This window comes from Trichoderma virens (genome assembly GCF_000170995.1).
Source record: "Trichoderma virens Gv29-8 chromosome Unknown TRIVIscaffold_4, whole genome shotgun sequence".
Classification (NCBI taxonomy): Eukaryota; Fungi; Ascomycota; class Sordariomycetes; order Hypocreales; family Hypocreaceae; genus Trichoderma; species Trichoderma virens.
In genome coordinates this window covers 328283-349794 of record NW_014013745.1, presented here as the reverse complement: position 1 = coordinate 349794, position 21512 = coordinate 328283, and the positions used below count along the sequence as shown (strand labels likewise).

The 21512-nt window shown below is 49.9% G+C and overlaps 6 protein-coding genes across 6 annotated transcripts; 1 reads left to right on the top strand and 5 right to left on the bottom strand.

The window, feature by feature from the left end:
- Positions 1-1109: 1109 nt before the first annotated feature.
- TRIVIDRAFT_219767 (uncharacterized protein) lies at positions 1110-6021 on the bottom strand (the record flags this gene model as incomplete). Its single annotated transcript, XM_014103046.1, has 4 exons — positions 1110-2711; positions 2792-5319; positions 5377-5574; positions 5655-6021. 4 exons carry the CDS (start codon positions 6019-6021, stop codon positions 1110-1112), a joined length of 4695 nt encoding a protein of 1564 aa, XP_013958521.1.
- Positions 6022-6840: 819 nt separating this feature from the next.
- TRIVIDRAFT_198928 (uncharacterized protein) lies at positions 6841-9506 on the top strand (the record flags this gene model as incomplete). Its single annotated transcript, XM_014103045.1, has 7 exons — positions 6841-6930; positions 7028-7058; positions 7197-8198; positions 8246-8413; positions 8480-8826; positions 8971-9126; positions 9234-9506. 7 exons carry the CDS (start codon positions 6841-6843, stop codon positions 9504-9506), a joined length of 2067 nt encoding a protein of 688 aa, XP_013958520.1.
- Positions 9507-10144: 638 nt separating this feature from the next.
- TRIVIDRAFT_61106 (uncharacterized protein) lies at positions 10145-11819 on the bottom strand (the record flags this gene model as incomplete). Its single annotated transcript, XM_014103044.1, has 2 exons — positions 10145-10745; positions 10813-11819. The coding sequence occupies 2 exons, from the start codon at positions 11817-11819 to the stop codon at positions 10145-10147; spliced, it is 1608 nt and encodes a 535-aa protein (XP_013958519.1).
- A 1918-nt stretch (positions 11820-13737) lies between these two features.
- Positions 13738-14685, bottom strand: TRIVIDRAFT_129988 (carbohydrate esterase family 5 protein; the record flags this gene model as incomplete). Its single annotated transcript, XM_014103043.1, has 4 exons — positions 13738-13932; positions 14006-14085; positions 14182-14272; positions 14362-14685. Coding segments are annotated over 4 exons (690 nt in total), but the record flags the coding sequence as incomplete, so codon positions are not given.
- A 2562-nt stretch (positions 14686-17247) lies between these two features.
- On the bottom strand, positions 17248-17785 carry TRIVIDRAFT_219763 (uncharacterized protein; the record flags this gene model as incomplete). Its single annotated transcript, XM_014103042.1, has 4 exons — positions 17248-17377; positions 17434-17493; positions 17551-17636; positions 17699-17785. 4 exons carry the CDS (start codon positions 17783-17785, stop codon positions 17248-17250), a joined length of 363 nt encoding a protein of 120 aa, XP_013958517.1.
- Positions 17786-18950: 1165 nt separating this feature from the next.
- Positions 18951-21082, bottom strand: TRIVIDRAFT_189668 (uncharacterized protein; the record flags this gene model as incomplete). Its single annotated transcript, XM_014103041.1, has 3 exons — positions 18951-19992; positions 20094-20697; positions 20764-21082. The coding sequence occupies 3 exons, from the start codon at positions 21080-21082 to the stop codon at positions 18951-18953; spliced, it is 1965 nt and encodes a 654-aa protein (XP_013958516.1).
- Positions 21083-21512: the final 430 nt, after the last annotated feature.

The following is a 21512-nucleotide window of genomic DNA, read 5'->3' as shown; positions in this document are numbered from 1 at the left end:
TTGAGGCTATTACTGGTGAGGGGCCTGCAGAAGGTACTGATGGGGTGGAGAGTTTCGGTGATGAGGTGGATGAAATCGTGCGATTGCAAAATTAGAAGTACAATTTGTGAAATGGAGGTAAGAAATGCGAACGGAGTGGGTGACTAATACATCAACTGATGGACATCAGTAAATGTCCATTAAGCACATAATTTATCAACTACACGGCGGTGTCTCGTTGACCAGGTCAACTCAACGCAACTGGAGCATTTCGTGGATTGAGTTGTGTGGTGCACACCCTCGCATAGGTTTATAGTTGCCCTTTTGGAGTCCTTGCTGGGTCGTGCTCCAGGACTGCAGGCAGAACCAATGATACTTCCCGTTCCGACAGAACCGGCAGTGCAGATAGTCGACGTCGTCGCACAGCACGTCCTGGCATATTAGAAAACTAAGCATGAGAGAAAAAGAGAAAAAGAGAAGAGGAAAAAGGGGGGTCGGGGTTATATTCAAGAATCTGCAAGTGTAGCAATCAACACAGCAATCCTTAGCCGTGACAGCACATTCCTAGAGTCAACCAGTGAGATTGTGACGATTTGCGGGATTCCGGGGCGCTGCTTGGTAGGATCCTATCATACTACTCGCGCAAAGTGCCATTGTGGTGGTGGGCTTCTTTGAAATGAGCTTATAAAAGATCTAGGCTCATTGCTTTCGTCAAGTCCAAGTGTCCAATAACCATGGCATTGGGTGATACTGTATATAAAGTTAGCAAAGTTATCTAGGTATCTAATATCTCCTGGAGTCGAAAAATAAGGGGTTATATACATGTAGTGGTTTTCGCCATTTTCAGTTGGGTTGAGCTCCCATTCTGATCCTCCGATCTCGCTATCCACTATAAGATAGCCATCGGTCGTCGGCGCTAAAATTTACGGTCAGTGGCTTGAGTGGATGACAAAGTCAGACAGTGAATCACACTCACTACGCAGCCTTTTGGTAAATTCCCCATCGTTTGGTGTGATATAACATTTTTTTACTCCGTTGTTGTCCTCACCAATGTACAAAATTCGCCATTGATCAATTTCCCTGGACATCGTTAGAGCTGTAAATATTGGTCAAGTAACATTAACAGGGGTCTAGACTTGCCCAATTTTCAGAGTTATGGACGTCCTTTCTGATGTGCCGATCTCTGTTGTGATTTTGTATGTTCTGTTAGCAAGAGTTTGACCCTGACATACGTTAGTAGCTGTATTTATGTGTTGGTCAGATGGAGGCATGTTCGCTGAAGGGATCTCCAGTGCAGATTCCTGTTGTCTAGCAGGCGCTGTAGGGGCCGCGCCTGGGGCCGTCCAGGTGACTTCCACCTGTGGTGACCATGGTCCGTTGAACTGGACGTTCTGAGCCTGGCCTTTGTAGGTCAAGGAGGCTCGGACTTGGACACGGAGTTTTTCACCACATACTTGCCCCGGTATTTGGTATCTAACAGACCTTTGAGCGGCGGGGATTGTGGTCGCGTAAACCTCCTGTCCAGTGCTATCTTGGATTCGAACGGTCCAAATCACAGTGTCTGTGATCTCTGCGCTGCTGTCATCTACGATTGCTGGGGTACAGGCTCTCCAGCCGATCTCGAGCACTTGTCGACCAGTGTGGAGCTGGCAGTGCGGTGTGCCACGCATGGTCAGACCCCTTTCGATTTTCCTATTGAGATTCACGAGGAGCGTCCTCTTCCCAGGCTCACCCGACTCGTCGATGTTATGGTCCGTCGAGGTCGTTCCCAGCCAGCCGAGCAATACAGATGCGGTCGCTCCCAGCACGAGAGCAACAGCGAGATCAGAAGCACCCCCAGCACCAGCAGCGGCAGCACTTCCAGCAGCACTTCCGGCTATTTTGGCAGCATCCAAAACACTGGGGCTAGCCGGGCCGGTAGGTGGTTCTGTGGGTGGTTCAGTAGATGGCTCTTCAGTGCCCTCCCCCTGCTCCAACGGGTTCTCATCCTCTACGGGCTCCTCTTCGGCAGCCCTGGCCTCTTCCTGAGTGAGCTCTTCATCGCGCTCTTTCAAGTTGGAACTAACCTCCTGCCCATTCCCATTCAGACGACAGATCAGGGATGAGATTATTTGGTGGCCAAAGTGCTTCACAGATACTGCAGCCATAATTTTGGCAAAGTCTACAGGCCGCTCTAGTATCTTCTGGCCTATATCGGCGACCGTTTCCCTGATGGTATTCACCAGCAGCTTGTGGAACTCACTGAGCCTGAATGGCCCAGGAACGTGAAGAGGCAAGTCTGGCATGTCAAAATCTGAGAGATCATGCTCCAAGGCGGAGAAGGAAATTTTGAAGCTCCAAACAATACGGAGATGCAACTGATTATCCTTGAACATGGGCTCACTGCTTTCTGGTTTGGTGATCTTCCATGAAAAACGTAGCATGATTATCTCCTTCAAGAAAAAGCCGACGAGCTTCTTACACTCGCACTTCGACGGGTATTTTTGAGTTGCCTTCTCGATGGCCTCGTCAAACTGGATCCCAGTCTTGAGCTCCTTCTCGCTGATGTACCAGTCCTTCAAGCCCCAGTGGCCGTTTTGATGGGTAATGGTGACGAATGGCTTGGGCTGCGATGGGAGGGTCAGGCTGCCGCTGTAACACGATGATTTCCCTGCTGTAGCCGGCCGGTATGCCAGGGAGAGCTTGAGGTGTAACTCTCCGAAAAATACTACACAGCTGTTTATAGAGAATCGCTAGCAAACCGGAGGTGTTAGTGACCGAGCCCTCTTTTCCTTGCCGGAGATTCACTGGCGGTTCATTGTGAGGCGCTCACCTTCGTTCCCTCGTCTCTCTCGATGGACAGGGAAAGCTCTCCGAGCTGCATGAATTCAAGGTCAATCGACGCCGTAGAGCCAAACTTGACCGTGAGTTCCCGGAACCAAGGACGAGAACTATCCACAGAATTCCTCTTTTCCCACACACAGAGAGCCTGCACGTCGAAACATGCGCTGTCAGCAAGATGTGATATCTTAGACGGAGTCATAGTCGAGAATGATTCTTCTGTGAATTTTGAAACCATCTCTTTCATTTCACTACGACCCGCGCTGATAGTAAAAATGAGATCACTCCTCCCATTATTCCTGCAAAATATCAGTTTGCTAGTCAGCTCTAAATTACCAATCCAAATATTGGCCGCCGCGAGTGCTAAAGCTCCGCAGGGATTCTCTGTTGAGCGCGGCAGCTGCAGGGCAAGTAGTTGGAGCCTAATGCGTAGCAGATCAGGTATTACAGTCCATTCCGCATCCGAGGTGAGGGAGAAGGTTATACGAGTGAGCTTCCAACTATTGTTTGATGGGTCCTTGTCAATCTTCATCTCGCACTCTGTCTGAGTTGACGACATGACACGTGTGGCAGTGACGGGGAAGTCATCTGGAACGGAGATTTCGTCCATGCTGGTGGATCTGAAATCTTGGAAGGCTGACAGCTCCAGAATCCTAGTGGGCATCAATGGCAATGCCGCGCTGCTGTGGTTCTCCCTCGTACTAGCATTCACGGCTCCGGTCAGGCGAGCTGTGAGGAGAGATACGGGGCCTTGGGTACCGAATCTCGCCGAGACAGCTAGAGAGACACCGGGAGTTGTGGCGTGGAACACGCCTGTCACCTCTATTCGTGCGATATACCCTTGTGCCGTAGCTTTGGGGCTTATAATTGCAAGTAACCGCACATCCTGCAGCTTTAGCCCACTGAATATCTCCCAGTTACCCTGGAGATCCAGGTAAACGTGGACGAGGCGCAGTGCGGTCTGGTAACTCGGGGTTCCTTCATCAGTGGAGGGGATCTCGTCTCGGGAGAACTTGAGGGTGACCCCTGCCTCTGCTGATTGGAATATCCGTGAGAAACTGACTTGTTCATCAGCGAGAAACGAAGATGGAAGCTCCCAACCTTCAGTTTTGGGAGTCAAGCTGCCGAGAATGGGGTCCGCGAAGAGATTTTCGGGCGTTACTCCAAGACCAGCATTGGGTTGAAGCGAAGTGGAGAGATGGACCATGAATTCTCCGATTTTGCTCTCCTTCCGACCGACCACGAGTCCAAATAGTGTCAATCCGTTAGATAGCTTCAGGTGTCCATACGCATACCCCTTCAAGTTCCCGAATCCGGCGGTAGAACTCTTTGATGGCTCATACGAAATCGACAGACCCATATCCTGCAGATGAATGGTATCGGTAGGCTGCCATGCATTTGCGTCGCCAGCCGACATCACAGAGAACGTGAGCCGTTGCAGCTTCGAGCCCTCAATGGAGATGGAGCACTGCCGTTGCGTTCCATAGCCAAGAGCCGAGACCAGCCAGAAGTCCACTGGACAGGTTGCCGGAGTGGCCATTAAGGCCAGGGCTTTAGTAAAGTCCTCCTCACTGGGTGCACTCTGCCCCGACTGCAGACTGTGAAGTCGGGGATTCGAGACAATCTGGGTCAAGGAACAAATCTGGGTATCATCGATGTAGCAATGGACCTGAGTGACTTTGGTGATGGCGTCATGTTGGACCGTTGCCTGAAGCCAAGTGCTACCAAGATAGACGGTGCCTATGATCCACCCTGAAACTTCTAAGCTGGGCAATGCTGAGTTTGATTCCGTCTTGATTTCCTTCGGAAGAGTAGCTAATCGTTCGCGGTTCCCGGGACGGTCGAGGCTCGTGTCGTCCTTGAAATCCTTGACATCCAAGTCCGGACGGAAACCCATCAAGAAGCCCTTCAGGTCTCCGATAACCAACTCAGGCAAAGGGGCCCACACTTGGTTAATCTCGACAGCCACGCGGACGTATTGCAGACTCCATTCCGCTTGTTTCCTTTCCAAGGCGGCAAACAGATCGAATGACCAGAAGTTATCATGCGGTAGGCCAAGGTCAGGAGGAGCACCAACTGAGTCAAGGGACATGTCAGTGTTCTCTTGCTCTGTGATCAGATTCACAAGGTGCGATGGCTGGATAGCCTGCATGGCTGCCACGTTACATGCCAGGGCAAGACGGACGTCGCCATCCTTGAGAGAGAGAAAGGCTTGCAGGCCGATTGTGGTCTCGGGAGGGTCTTCTAGGATAATGCTGCCAGCTAATTCCAATCGCGTCAAGAGAGAATCCTCACGTTTCTTCTTAGAGAATCGAAGTAGTGCTGCGGCTTTCTGGAGTCGCAGCTTCCCGGGGATGATTTGCCAATCGATGTTTGCAGCAATGTGGATCTCAAACTTCTTCAGATACATCTCTTCTGATTGCGCTTCACGAACGATAGTTAGCTCTGCCATAGCAGCATCTCCCATGTCATTTTGTAGACCTGTCTTCTGGAGCAAGTCTTGGTAACACGCCTTTGTATCTGGGGGACCGTCAGAACCTTTTGTCGCAGCAGATGGTGGCAGGGACCAACACTCACGAGTTGGGCCATTCCCGTTGTCCTTTGTACAGGCCTCAATGATCCCATCTGTGTCGATTGAACCCAAGCAGCTGCTCGCCTTGAGCTTCAAGGTAAACTCGATATCGCGTCCCTTTTGTATCCGGGGAATGGTTCCAGACACGATAACCGTATAATCCTTGATCAATAGAAAGGCATTGAGCTCGACACCCAGCGTGACTACATCAAAGGCAGCAGGAGTTAATTGGTTATTGCACAACAGTTGTCGAAGAAGAAAGCGCTTTGAGATATCGGCGTACCTGGTTGCTTGCTCGTCTTTGCGATTTTGGTCCTCAGCTTCACCCCTTGAAGATTAAGTCCTGGGATGATTTCCCAATCTGTCTGCAGCTCCACTGTTGCTTGCGCTGCGACATTATAGTAAAGACCTACAGAAGACTTGCCTGATTCGACTTTGGGAATGTTTAGCTGGCTTTGTAATTTATCCGTGATGCGGCCCATGGCCTTGCTCATGGCTTCAGCCTCATCACTGATAACGGAGGTATCAGACTCTGTATCGCCAGTGCTGGTCTCCTCTGCTTGGCTGGAGCCACCCTGCTCGTCATCGTCATCGTTAGAGACCTTTCTGACTTCTTTAACTTCAGACGTTGGGAGCTGTGTGCTAGCCATGGGGATCAACACTAGTGCTGGTTAAGTGGATGAAGAGAAGTATCAAAGATAAACAACGATGATGTATTTTGATAATTTGCTGGCCTTCTTCTATTCTATCACTTTAATCCCGGTCGCCTACACACGCGGCGTGTTTGCCGTCTCCCAGCTTTGCATGGCGAAGTTCAAAGTACATGGTCCAGCTGGAGACGAACAGTGATCGGCGTCTCTGTTAACCGTCTGATTTGCTCTTCATCTCCAACGGTGAATCAACTCTTTTCCTCGCCCTCCATCACAGAGAGTATCTGATGGCACTCTTCTGCCTCTTCCGGTTAGGCGCATATGTACATCTGCCCAAAGTCCACGTTTATACCTATGAGTGGCCTGATTAGGTCGGGGAAACATCCAGTGTACGTTTATTTCAGCCCACCACGTCCTTTGATCATATTCGTATCCCCCGCTCGAGTTGGGCAAAGGCGAGGTAATTGACTACAGCCATGCGGGGGAGGTTGTCGATCCCACAATTCGGCATGTCTCAGCTCAACTGATAGGGCAAAATGGGATGACCCAAAGTTGGGCCTCTTCTGGGCATGCGAGACTGGACACGAAGCAATGGACAATTGGGCTGAAAGTTCAACCCAGACCAACCATTACGCACTCCGTACCAATTACAACGTAGAATTTCCTATTATCGAAGCTAATGTCTCGCGCTGAAAGACGGCCATAAATCATTTTGATAGCATCTTTGTTTCCTGGACTGGCGTGACAAAACCTGGATTGTCATCATTAACTACCCTTAATTATTGGCAGCGTTGCTCTAGACGCTCAATAGGGCCAACGATGGAAAAAGACGTCTACGCCAAAATAGTCTCCACGGGTGGACAGTCTTACCTGTCGATTGGTTCTGACCTGGGCCTGAAGGAGGAGAACGTACGTATAAGTCCCCTTACACCAACTGTTTCATGATAGACTTTTCCAAATCTTCTACTCCTCTCCTGTTGTGCTTATTTTGCCTGACCACGTATAGATTTTTGCCCAAGTGACTGTTTTCGACGGTGGTAGGTGATTTTGTTCGTTTCCCAGTGCTTTTACAACATGTACAATTTTTCCAAACCCCATCTACCATGGTTCTCTCCGTTCATGCCGATGAATATATGATGGTGAAAATGGCTGATATGCCCCGGAGTGAAACGCAGACCATGGTGACTGCAACCTCATTGACTTGTATGAGCCCACGAAGATTGGACAGGGTGGCCGAAACGCTGCACAATGGCGCCGCGTTCTCATCGATACCGGTTACAACCGAGCCGGCAAAGTCATCGCCGATGCTGTCGTGAAAGAGATTAAGAGTCGTGCTGTGCCTCTCTTGCCCGAGGGAATGGTCGACACACCTAGACTCCGGGAGATGCAGATCACACACTTTGACGATGACCACATCGGCAACGCAGGCTCCATCATGACCGGGCTGAAGTCCTCATTCAAAGAATGGCGCAAGAGCGACCGCAACTACAAGTGTGATCTTGTCATGAACAAAGTCCCCCACGCCTGGCCAACGTTGACGATGGCGTTCTGGAAGGTCGAGGAGTCAAGCCCGCCGGGGGGGTTCAACCTCTTGTTTCGCGTCGACGGACTCTACGAGTGGATGAGAGCCGTGGAAGAAGCATCCTATTCTGTGGACATTGTAGTCAGGTTTCTAGATACCATTGTTAATGGCCAGAAGAAACGGGGACCCAATGAATCGGGATCTAGCACAGCGAAGTTTAAGAAACCGGACGAGCGCACGAGGAAGGGTGTTAATTCGGACTGCCTCGAAAAACAGGCATCTGATTCAGGGGAAATCGACACTGCGTTCCAAGTCTTCTCAGAAGCTCTCCCGGGCAAGCCTGCTACGTTTACGGACAATGAGGGAGATCGGTCATACCTCGTTAAACTTGGCCTGACTCTCGCCCAGATTCAGCTTCTGTTTGAGAACGTCACCAACGATGACACCAATAAACATTGTCAGTTCTTGCTGGGGATCCATATAATCTCACAAGAGGACTGGTCTTTCGAACTCCCGCTCTTTGACAAGCTGCCGGTGAATAGCAGACTGCCGTACAAGTTTGAATTCGACTACAATGCAATTACGTCGGTTATGATAGCCCAGCTTGGACAGTTCAAGACGATAAAGGATACGAAATGGTATAAGGGAGCGACAGGTACGCCTGACAGAGAATTTCCAACTCAAATTGTTACAACTCACAAGATGCTTCAGCTGTTCCCCGCCAGTATTTGAAAAACCCCGCGAGTGTTGAGGTCGCACCGCCGAGAAACAAGACTCACAAGCCCACGCTTTTCAAGTTGATGACAGCGGTCCAAGAGATCAACTCGGAAGTAGATTATGAACTGGTGAGACACATCGAGCCGAAAATTGGTACATTCTGTCATCCAGAATTCACTATCGACATTCGTTCTGATCAACTCCTGTTTACGTGTATAGGTCCCCGTCCGGAGCCGGGGACTCAAAAGCCGGCCGAATGTGCAATCCAATACACAACATCTCCCCAAGATGATATCCAGAGGGAAGTGGTCAAACTCATGCTCTACAAGGTATACGCTGAGAAAGTCAAGAAAGTCAAGAAAGCGGACAAAGATTCCTCCGACTTGGAGCTCAAGGACGCTTTGATTAATCGCGCCTCTGTCGTCACCGTATTCTCTCGTTCGGACCTCAGAATGCGGATGCTCTTCACGGGCGACGCGTATGATCAGCCCTGCGATCTCAGACGAACCACGGCCGCCTGGAGCGACCCGCGACCGGAGAAGATCCATCACTTTGATGTGCTTAAGGTGGTTCAACCCCTGTCAAGCCGAAGAGGGTGTGCCATTTACCCCTCGTTGTAGGGCACTATCTACGTGGGGACGTGTATTTGGAATCATTTACCCATTATTCTCTCTACTCTTACTGATAATCTTCTTCCTTTTTTATGTCAGATCCCGCACCACGGCTCCAACGTGACGGCGAATAGCGATTTCTACCAACAATTCCGCGCAGATGTGTATCTCATCTGCGGATCGCACAAGCATAGCAGTGCCAACCCCAGATACTCCAGCATCAAGGCCATTGTCCAGGGATTTAAAGGTAAAACGGTGGGTTTAACCTTGCTCCCCCTCTGGCTGCTCAGTGAACTGGATGATTCAACCCACTTCTGCATCTGCGATGGACATGACTCACAAGACAATCACACAATCTCTAGAGACCGAGTAACGAACCGTTCCGTCTATTCTTCTCGGATCCCAATGCGGACCAGGAACAAAACGGCAACGAGAGCGCAATCTGGAGAGTGCTAAAATCACCGGAATTGTGTCCTATCGTGGCGGAGAAGCCCCGATATTACAAGGCGTACAAGCTAAAGTCGAGAGGGAACACCGAAAAGGATGTTGCCAGGGGTTCAATCCTGTTCTACAAGGATACGAACGGCCACATGAGGGAGATATGGAGCCAGGATGAGTGGGAAGAGATTACTTGACCAACCAACTCTTCAACAAGCAATTCCGGGAGAATGCAAACCGGAATGGTGAACCTTCATGGAGTGCCTCGAGTTCATAGTTTACTCGACTAATATAACCGTCGACTGGGGTTAAAAGAAGTAATATATGTAATCGAGTATGCCGTAATGGATGCTCTTAAACCACTGTGAAGTGGTTTTGACTCATTGTGGGTTTGACTACCATACTATGTTGGACTTCGATGTCACAAATATATGGTTCTATGCTGCTTAATTTAGTCAATCGAGAACCAAAACACAGTTGGTCTTTCCGCTTTAATTTTTTTTATTTTTTTTAAATTAATTTTTTATTTTATTTTATTAATAAGTTTAACTTTTATTTTACTATATAGTTTTTTTAATTTTAATCTTTAAGACTATAGTAAAGGTATATTTTTTATATTAAATTCTATAGTTTTCTATATGATATCCTTTATTAGGAGTTCCTTAAAGTTTATAGAGTATAACAAGAACCCAACAAATGCCCCTTTGATGCAGCTCGAACCCGTATATGAAATAAACAATCGCTTTCCATAAATCATTAATGCGTCCACCGATCTTCTTCCTAGATTAAATATTCATTAGAGAGGAGACTTCACAACCAAGACAACGATGTTGACTTAGTTCGATGCTATTTCGCGCTCGGCTTGAGCAGCCTTTTCATCAGCCGTCAACTCAGCCGCCGCCTTGTCAATTTTAATGGTCAGCACAAGTATCAGCGACAGCCCAGCCATGGCAACGCCGATCCAGAAGCCAATCTTGTACTGCTCCCGCAGGCTGAGGCCTTCGGGCAGTTTCCGCCTGTTCGCCTCAGACACGGCCATCTCGGCAATACCTAGCCAAAACGCCATGCCGAGATACAGCAGGGTGTTGATAAGCCCGCCAGCAGTGGCCTGGAGGCGCCGTGGCATCGACGTGGTGATGAAGACGTTGGTGACGTTGTATGTAATGTCGACGCCGATGGTGCCACACAGCATGGCCGGGAAGATGTACGCCCAGTAGAGGAAGCCGGTCGAGGGGTGGCCGTCGACGCGGTTGGGGATGATGGCGAACAGGAGCACCGACAAGAGGAAGCCCACGCTGGAGATCATCATCAAGATGCGGTTCGAAATCATGTGCATGACGAAGCCGCCGCAGACAGCGAGGCATACGCCGCCAATAGCCAGGGGAGTGAACCAGGCCGCGGTGAGGATGGGGGTCGTGTGGAGTACGGTTTCGATGCTAATTGTGCGTGTTAGTGAGATGGTCCTGAGCAAAATGAAGCAAAAGGAAAAGGGGTTCAACTCACTAGTAGCTTGAGTAAAACAGATACAAGCCGAATACACCGTACAAGCAAAACAGGGCCAAAGACAACCGCTTCATGTACTTGGGCCTAAACAGGTCCGAAGGGAGCAGAGGCTGAGCAGATACCCAGCCTTGAGTGTAGACACCCGCAATGAGGAACAAGATGCCAATGATGAATGTCACATAAATGTCTGGCGTCTGCCAACCGCGCGGCGCATGGCCTCCGTCCGTAAAGGCAAAGACGACGAGGATCAGGCCCGGCACAACCGTGCAGAGACCCCACCAGTCCATGCGAATAGACTCGTCCTGCTCATGCAGATTGCGCGGGATGGTAAGGAAGCCCGTGAAGGCGATGCAAAAGACGATGATGGTGCCGATCCAGAAGTACCAACGCCAAGTCAAGAAGTTTGCGCACACGGCGCCCATGAAGATGCCAAAGTAGAAGCCCAGGCAGGCAAAGGCACCCCAGATGGCGAAGACGAGGTTCTTGCGCGGGCCCGGGCGGTACGTCTGGCCCAGGAGGGCGAGGCCGGCGGGCGTAAAGGCCGATGTTCCGATTCCTTGCAGGGCGCGGCAGATGATGAGCATGATGGTGTTTGTGCTGAAGCCGCAGACGAGAGACCAGATCATGAACCAGATGTGGCCAAACAGGAAGACGGAGCGGGCGCCGTAGATGTCGCACAGGCGGGAAAAGGGCATCAGGAAGGCTGCTGTTGTCAGGTTGATGACGCCGGCGGGCCATGTTCGTGTGTTTTCGGGGATGTTGAGGTCATCGGCCACGGGGGGCAGGATGATGTTGAAGCCGCCGATGAAGTACTCGCTCATGGTCATGGACAGCACAATGGTGGCGACGAAGAGGACCTCGTTCAGCCATGAGGTGAGCACTGCCGGACGGGCTCGACCCAGGCGTTCGACCTCGGCCTTATCAGGAAACTGGCTGTTGTCCGAGGATGTCCGGCCAGAGGGGAGGACGCCGGATTCCAGGGCGGCGAGAGGCTCTGGCTGGCCCATTTCGAACTGTCTTTTTTCTTGTCTTGTACTCCTTTCTGGTGTCCTCACTCGGTGTGTTCCCAATCGGGGTGAGAGGGCGGAACAAGAGCTTCTCTACTCCTGTTGATGGTTGATTTAGAGTCAAGTGGTTGACAGACAGTCTTTTCCCAGCGGCATTCTCGCCCTCTCTAGATGTTCCTCTCGTCTTATTTTAAGCTTCTCACGCCCTCACATAGCTTCTGCCCTTTCTCCACGACCAAGGCAAAAATGCACAGCAGAAAAAAAGAAAAAATCGGATACGGGTCGTCAGATTAGTGGGCTCCTCCGCTTCGTACGGAGGCGTGTTGACTTAGCCATGGGCCTTTGCGGGTTGTGGAGCCTTGGCTTTTCCGGTGTCGAGGCCGGATCGGGGCAAAAGATGGCAACAAAGACGCCAATGGATGAATCATAATCTCCATTGTTGTCTTCTTTTCTTCTGCGGCCGGGAATAATCATGGGAGAGGGGGAGGGTTTAGACCATCCAAAAAGGGGGGAGGCGACAACTTGCCATTCGTTGGGCTGGATGAACTGATGATGGGAGTTTCCCGATAGGTCGATAGCACACCGAGAAGCCGTGAGAAGGAGGATCTCACCGGCTTCCTATTAGCCAGCTGATGCTAGTAAGTAACAGTATTTGCAAAGAAAAACTAGGCGTTAATACAAAAAATAATCAGGAAAATAGAAGAGTAGACGCCCAATTTCTTGGGAACTGTGGGGGGCTCTCGATCTCTGTTCGGTTTACTGCGGCGCCCGAGTTGCGTCTTGGCTGCCTTTTCGAGGCAAAAGCCTGGCCTTGCGGGCATGGCGAGCGGCCGCTAAACTTTTTTTTTCCCCGTCATGGCTTTTTTGTTTTTTTCCTTTTGGGTGCAAAGCAGGGCATTCTATGCAGATTCAGCAAGGGCGTAAGACTCATCGAGCTGATTGATAATAGAAAGGAGCGCTAGAATGATCTGTTTCGATCGGTGTGGCTCTGCATCGAGTCGTGATTGGCACTGCAATGCATCTCCCGACGAAGCAGCCGTTTCGCCGCGGAGGCCGGTGCGGAGCGGACGGACTGGATAGGACATATGAGGCCAGATGAGGAAGTTGAATGGTATCTTTCTGCTAGATTCCAGATTCCAGATGCTGGGCTGAGATTTGACAGTTGACGTTTGGCTTCCGAATGCCGAGCCGGGCGGATCGTGATTCTGTCTCCTGCGATAAACGATTACGAGTACGTGCAATTACTCTAATTCTTCCTTGTCATTGCTATTTGTGGCTTCATTGTTTGCTCGGATATCTTCGGCCGATCTCCGTAGGGCAAGTAGCGCGTGGTCTAGTCATGTCATCAAGGCTGAGGCTTGTTGACTAAGATGGAATCTTGTCTCTTCATCTCCATTGGAATTAATAATGGCCACTTCTGCAACATTGTTTCTTCATGGGCATTAACAGCTCGCAACTCGAATCACAAATCACAACACACAGAGCACAGACAAGTACAGGTACTCGCTCGACAGAGACACAGGCTGGAACAGAACACAGCATAATGTTGCATTACACACATTGTCAAATGTCTCATCATTAGTGGGCTCTATCGCATATATAATCTTCTACAATTGCATCAAAGAGAAACCCGCGAAAGACTCCCGCATCAATTAACTCCGCATTACTGACTGCTCCATATTGCATTATAGCATCATCCGTCCGCGCGCGCTTACAGCATCTGAGACACGGCCGTCAGAACCGTCAACAGACCTCCCAGCATCAGGCTGCTCGTCAACATATTGGCGTCAGATCCCTTAGTCGGGCCAGTTGTAGGAGCGCCGGTCTTGGTCGGGCTGCTGGTGTTGCTGCTGCCACCAGGGCCGTGGGTGGGAGACATGGTGGGAACGGGAGGCTTGGAGGTTGTGTTGGAGCCGGAGCCGGTGCTGGTGCTCTTCTCGTACTGGCTGACGACAAAGTCGACAATCTCGTCGCCGTAGCGCTCAATGTACAGGTGGTGGACGGTCTGGTTGCCGCCGGCGTCGCAGTAGATGTCGCCCTTGTCGCAGTACGAGATGATGCGGCTGGCGTACTTCTTGCACACGTCGACACTGGCCGCGCTTCGGTTGAAGAGCTACAACAAGAATCACAGATCACAGAGTCAGCTGCCTGCTTCTCAATCTTGGTTCAGAATCAGCTACACTTACGCCGTCGTTCACGCTGGTGCCTCGGTCGTACGTCAGGTTGGCGACATGGGTTGGGTCTCCGAAAATGGCAACGGCCACGACTAGGGCAGTCTTCTCGTTAGCTTTTTTTCTTCTCTCTTCTTCCTTACTTTCCCCTCACGGGCTGCTTGGCGCCCAGCCCAAGACGGAAAACTCACCGCTGTTCATGACCTCGTCTGACATGGCCTTGTCGTCGATGAAAGGCTCGCCGGCACCACCGCAGATGGAGTCAGTCGAGACTTGCGCGCCCTGTGCAAGATGAATCAGGTCAGCCCATGCTCATGTTCGCCAGTGAAGCCGTCACCGCTCCTCCTGTCGTAAATCACTGCAGTACACACCTGAGAGTAGCCCAGAACTGCAATCTTGCTTCCCGGACAGGCCTGGCCGTAGTTGTTGAGCAGCTGCTGCATCGCCTTGACGCCATCGCCCTCGGAGTCCTCGTAGTCGGTGAGCGTGGCCGGATAGTCGACGGCCACAACCTGGCTGTTGGGCACCTTTGCGGCAATCTGGCTGGTGAGATTGCCCGTCACACCGGTTCCCGCAGGCTCTTCGCTGCCTCGGGCGACAACCATGTAGAGGCCCTTTGCGCACGCGGGCTTGGTAGCTGCCGCGGCCGTTGAGCTGGCGGCGAGCAGGGACAGGGACAGGGCGAGACCACGCATTTTGGCGGTGTTTTTCTGCTTATTGCTTGGGATTGGGAGGTCTTGCGCTTGGTGGTGATGGTCTTATGCACCTACTCTGACTCTGTCCGTACTGCAGCGATGATTAGAGGCAACAACAACAAACGAGAAAGAAAAAGAGAAGAGGAAAAAAAGCGGAGATGGAAGAAGCCGACGACGATGCTTATTTATCATTCCCTTGAATCCATGAACAAATAAAAATTCCATTACGTAGCAGCCCAGCGTCGCAGCCGTGGCGGAAGGGAGGCTGAGGATCCGCGTCTGGGGTTTTCGCCTCCACATCCAGCAGTTGCATCAATAGTATCAATAGTTTCTCTTGTCACGGCCCTTTGCCATGCTCAAACGAGCTAGCACGTCCAATCCATCAATGCGTCGTTGGCGCGCGACTCGGGCCCATTCCGTATTCCGTATTCCTGCTCGGCATCTCCAGGACGGACAACAACAGCCCTCGATCGGTGTGGCGGCGGCGCGTTACCAACTCTGTTCGTCCACGTCCTGCGCCTCAATCGCTAGGCTGGACAAGTCTAGAAGCCCGAGTCCGGATAGGCGGCTTTCTGTGGGACTTGAATGCAAGCTTCTCGAAATGGGCACGGCTGAGAGTTGGGGAAATGGGCTTTGCATGTGCTGTGCCTGGACGATCCTACGCTGCCTCGGCCAAGATGGCAGAACGAAATTGCTGCCAAACCGCTCCCGTCTTGGCGGGTCAAGCAAGCCCAGTCTGTGCGTCTCCCAGCATGAAGCACACCTGACACACGGCGAAGAAACCATCACAATGCTCGGCACAATATCCTCCGCCTGTTAAACGGATCCGGTCCAGTTGGGAAGGTCGTCGTCAGACTCGGCTTCCAACGCCGTTCCATGGACACGATTGATTGCGGGGCCGTTGGGGTCTCGCCGAGTCTTTTTTTTTTCTTCTTCTTCTCCATCGGCTAGGCCCTCTTACTAGCATCTATCATCTATCACACCCTCCTAGGAAGAGGACTAATGTTCCCTTGGCTTGGTCTATCTTGAAGACGCATATAGCCCAGATGGTCATTGAAGTTACCGCTAGGAAACTCTGCTTATACTTTCATGTTGCTGAAATTCTCTTTTCGCCAGCTGAAAATGCACTAGAAGCCGTCGTCCAGAACATTGCTCCAAGCCACACAGCGATCTGTCATACGCTAGACAGATAGTGTGCTGACGCACTGTTCATCTGATTGGACCCATGAACTTTTGATAGTTTCGTTCCTGTTCGTATAAGGGCCTTTGTTACTCACACGGAAATTACTATGTACTTGGCGTTACCAAGAGTCAACAGCATAGACTTTCGATTGCAAGTTGGGGCCAACAATCATCGCAAAGTCACCGGCTGTTGGGTGCTTGGAGAGCCTGTAAAGCTTTAAGAGCTTGGGTAAATAGAACAATCTTATAATAGTAAAGAAGCTTTGACCTTAGAGATAACCTCAATTACCGCAACTTGCCTATCCAACGCTGAAAACGGCATAACAGAATGCAAATGCCCAACTCAGGAACCAGGGGCTGCCATACAACAATAGCAAAGCCTAGATATTGTGTATACCATAGACCGCAAATATGCAGTTGCCATTCAGTGCCATTCAGTGCCATTCCTTATCTCAGAGTAGAACGCAGGGGCTGGAAAAGAATGTAATGTCATTTGCTGTGTTGGATGCAGGCAACCAAAAATACATCGCGATAGTAACAGGTACGTACTGCGGACGAAGTACGGACCGAACATCCAATCAGCAATGATCGCGACCGCTCAGCCCAACAGCAGCAGCGGGGGTTCGACAGCAAGATGCCAACCTCATCACTGCTGTCTGTATATGGACCGAATCTCTAGCCAAGCAAGAAAACGATCCTCCCTTGATGAATTTTCTGTAAGACGTGATTGTGGCCTGGAAAATATGTACACAGGTACGGCAAACTCGTTGAAAAGACCAGGGTCGTGCCGAGAAAAGGAATTAATAAGAAGAAAGCCCATCGCTCTCAACTTCACAATGGGGACCGGGAACCACCGACTGACCCCGCCGAGTTAAAGAGGAAAACTTGGGAGCGACTTGGGAACGACCCGAGAATTGTGGCACTCACGACGGGCACTATATGTGTTCTTGCTGCTGCGGCAATCTTTTCTACCTTGGGGAGCTTTAGCTATATTCTGGCGCAGCTTTTCCATCATCTCGCATGGCTATTGGACATTCTTGGACCTGCTTTTTATACCCTGGCGTGGTTTTTCTTTTATCCGGGGCTGCTTGGGATTCTTTCTACTTTCGTCATTGTCAAGGTCAATAAACTTATGTAGTGCTTTTGGGATGTGAAGTGTGATTCATGAATGTGTATGGTAGTAATGGAACCTCGGATATCCTAATCATGCCATCATTCACTGGCAACAAGACTATGGGGTAGCGAAAGGATACAAGAGAACTAAATGATATGGCTACTAGCCGACACAAGACCATTTAACCTAAAAGACCAAAAGCCCCAACATTATGGGTAAACCTAATTACATAGTGGCGACCCAATATTGATGCCTTCTTGATCAATTTACTGATTGTCGTTATTGAAATCAGTGCAATGAACGCTGCCAACCTCATCACCGATCCCAAGATCATGAAGATCGGGTACAGACTGTTGTAATCCTGCATAGAGCACAGGAGGAAAGCAGTAACGATTGCTGGTGCTTGTCAGCTGCGGCCAGTGAAATTGCCTCATGGCCAGGTCGTCACTTACCGGAAAAGAGCACAAGTTACTCCATCACTAATAAACTGAATGGAAGATGCCTTCTGAAACCTGTTTCCAGCATTAGAATCTGCTTGTAGGCCTGACAAGACTATGTTTACTACTTACAGTGGCTGTGGAAGTGGCCAGCATCGGTTTGTAGAAGGAATTTGATAAGATAATCCACCATAGTTGGTGTGCTCATAGAATATAACCTAGAACACTGACATTTAGCATTGAGTCAACACTGCCTGCTGATTGGTTGGGGATTATTTACACCGGTGGCTTGCGCGCCATCGTCTGCAGCCTGAGTTGCGGACACTACAGAAGCAATTGCAGCAGTAACTAGAGTTAAAATTTGCATGTTGAATGGTAAATTTGATAGCTGAGGCTAATTAAATAACCAAATGTTGAGTTTCCAAGTGACTGAGGGATATGGTGGGATTGAGCGATGGCCTATTGGGGAGTGAACAGGAGTACCAAGAGGAGAAAGGACGCTTATATATAAAATTAAAGTGTCAAGTCTTATTAATTGATATATTTCGCATGTCTTATTTATGATCTCATATGTCTTGAATGATTCTTATACTAATGCATGTCTCTACGGCTTCTTATTTAAGAATATGGCTTCTTATTAATAAGTACTTGGCGGTGTAGGGCATATTAGCACTCGTATAGTGAGACAAACGTACTATAGCAGAATCAGAGAGGTCTTACTTTGGCTTATTGAAGCAAGGATTGTTTATAGACTAAGACTATATTACTAGATAATGTCCCCCCCCCCGTCTCGCCTCCTGCCGTCCTTTACTCTCCACCCCAGTAATGGGCAAACGGCCACCAATGGAGCTCACTGTGCCTAAAAAAGCGCATGGGCTGAAGGAGCACTTACTCTGGCATTGCTGGTAGGTTGGAGGTTTAACGCCATGCCATTCTTAAAAAAAATACTAGCCCTGATGGCCTAATTGAACAATGTCCGTGACAGACTGACGTTTGCTCTGTACAGGCTATATAGGATGGGCCCATTAGGAGAGTAATTTAATGTCAATAAACCTGGGCAGTTCTATTCTACCATAAGGCGATTGGCCCGTTGGATAGATCCTGCGCTTAGTTTAGTGTGAACAAACTTCTTGAATTTGTAGGCAAAACAAGGCCAATGCTTGTCTTCTCTATCCTCTTCTCAGCGTATCCCTCATTACATTATTCACATATGGTTCTTTCTCATTCTGTACCTGTGAATCGAGTGATTGACTGTTTAATACTTGTATCTCGAGTGGCTAATCAATGGCAGGTATCTGATCTCGATAAATTTTTTGCAACGCTAAGTCATCCTCTATCCATATCAAGGCAAATCGTCCAAATGCCATAATTTGCATTCTCTCATCCAAGAATAATCACATCGTTACCAATCCTTCAAGTTGCCCAAATGGCCTTTCCCAGTGATTTGAAGAGTCACTTGTATCCTATCCGCTTGTTTCAAATTGTTCGCCGTGGAATACTGGTTGCTTAGAGATGACACAGTATACATCTTCTTATCCAAGTATGAATTCTTTCCACACCGGGCCAGGCGCCCACCCACTGTAAAGGAAATCCCTCTCTATTTTTCCCATTCCCCTCCTCTCTGCAACCTGGTCTTTCCATTCCAGTAACATGACCCAGTACTTGGGTGTCTTGTCGCGGGCTTCGCTAATTGCGACACCGGAGAGAAGAGCAAATTCGAAAACGGTTTGCCAGTTGAAGAACGTGCCTTCGTCAAGTCCGTCAAGGGTGATCGTGCCGATGCGCATCCCGGAACGGTTGATGATGAATGCACTTCCCATAAAAATATCGTCTGGGCAGAGCTTGAAATAGACAGATAGGCTCCAGAACTGTAGTAGAGGATACGGAGAGGGACTCAATTCGGAAGGGAGGTGCTCCGTTGGATATGTCCTAGTCGATGCAATTACAGGTCCTGTGGAAGTCTGGGGTGGCCGGAAGCGCCGTCGCTGACGATACCCAGCATACGTCCGATCATCCGGTGGAAACGAATCGCTAGCAGCAGGATCCCAAACGAGGCTTACAATTCCAGAGGGGCTTCTTTTATACCATATAATCCATGTCTCTTCCTCTAGCCATCTGCTCACATCTTGAAACATGCTGTGGCTGTAGTCGATACAAATACCGCCCTTCCATCCCGTCCAAGAGTAACTCGGGAAGCCCCTGCGCCGCCGTGTAAGGCCATTGTGGGCCTGGAAAGTTAGAAAGGCGTCGAACGCGGCCGTGGGAATGCCTTGCAAGAATTGGCACCTCGCCCTCTCGGATACGCGCCGGATGATCCCCGTCAGGGCACGCAAAACATCGTTCTGGTCCGTTAGTGCTCTTGGTGTGTAGTACAAGAGCATGATTTCGAAATCAGTCAATGGGGTTTCCATAGCAGCTGTGATCTGCAGCATAGAGGCCCAGTTGAAGAGGTAGTCTCCACCTGGCGAGGGCTGATCAAAGACATGCTCGCTGTATATCCTTTCCCTACATCGAAAAAATATCTGGTTTTCAACGAAGTATACAGCACGACGTGCAAGCAACTGCTCTTGGAATCTGTCGACTTTGGTCAGGAGCTTGCACAGCATGTGTACCAGGATGCAAGGTATCCCTAATTTTGTTGTGAAACGACAGATGGAACAGCTCAGCAAACTTACGTCCATGCTCTAGAAGAGTAGACTGAACGCTTTAAAAGGCGATCGAGTGGGACGAAAATATCCATGTATAACTCATTCGTTATCCTTGTGGGATAGGTGGCAAACCTGCTTCTATCCTGTATTCCCGGTAGACCTGCATTAGCATCGTGTCCAGAAGCAGCAACAATAGTCAGCCAGGATCTCTCATATATTGCGTCCATGACCTGTACACCCCTCGACAGATCTGCGGCGTCATTCTGCACCAGGCAGAGGGCGTCCACCCAGAGATACCGCGCTCCCAGCCTTCTTACCAGATCAATTGCATCCTTGACGGTCAGGGGAATCATATGCCAAGCCTTCTGAAGCCCTCCCGTCCTCTGGAGCACATCCTTGTTGGTAGTCGTGAGAGTGGCGCTCGCTGCTTGACCCCATACGTAGCTGAGAGCCACATATTTCGGGATGCTGCGGAGACTAACAATCGATTCCTTTTCGGTGTCGATAAAACGTAAGACTTCAAGCCCTGGGAAAGCCTGTTCAAAGCCGGCTACTTCTACGGTGCATGTATCGTGGTGGGTTTGGGTACATGTGGAGATCCATTGCGAAAGCCTATCGACGTCAAAAGCAGCTTCAATGGTCGGCCTAACATGGATAGATGACGGTGAAATACTGTCTAGCGACGGCCTGAGCTTACTAGAAGCGCAAATAAAGACCTGCTGTAGGGCAGGGTCGATTGTAAAAGCACCCCTGCCTCCGGGCCCGATTGCTGAGAACCATTGGAGCTCCATATCATTATTCGTTGAGACTGGCTCCAATTGGAACCAGGCCGATTGAGTCTGGTGGAAAGCCTGTACCGCACGCACGACGAGCTTGCAGAAAGGACAGTCACTATGCTTGATTCTCCCCCAAGAGCCCAGATTCCATGACACCTCTTTCAGCTCGGTTGACTCTGGATCGTGAGAGAGTGGGATGACTGAGCAGTACTCGCAGAGTGAAGCCAAGGACGACGACATCCTGTAAGATACTAGCTACTCCTACAATATGCAGTCAACGTCAACCTTGGAGGACTGATCTCGGTCACCAGATATAAGACAGAGTAAGGAGAAGAAGAGGTGTTGAGCGCAAGGCTGCAGTGGGGTAATGGCGAAGACATCAGGTCCAACCCCGCCAGGGTTATCAAATTGTCAGCTGCAGCGGAGCGGTTTTTGGCGATAGCAAGGTACATGTATTCAAGATATTGCATCCCTATAAGCCAGTCAAGTCCATTAAAACAAGGTGTCTAATCCATCAGTCGTGCGAATTGAGGTAATCAAAGATTCAATATTCTTCGGCGCCTTACTATTTCAAATATCACCAATTATGGGGAAGACATTAGGAATCAACCACCAAAGTGCAGTGCTAGGTAGTACCGACCTCGAAACTTTCCCCTGTCGCCAGCCTAGT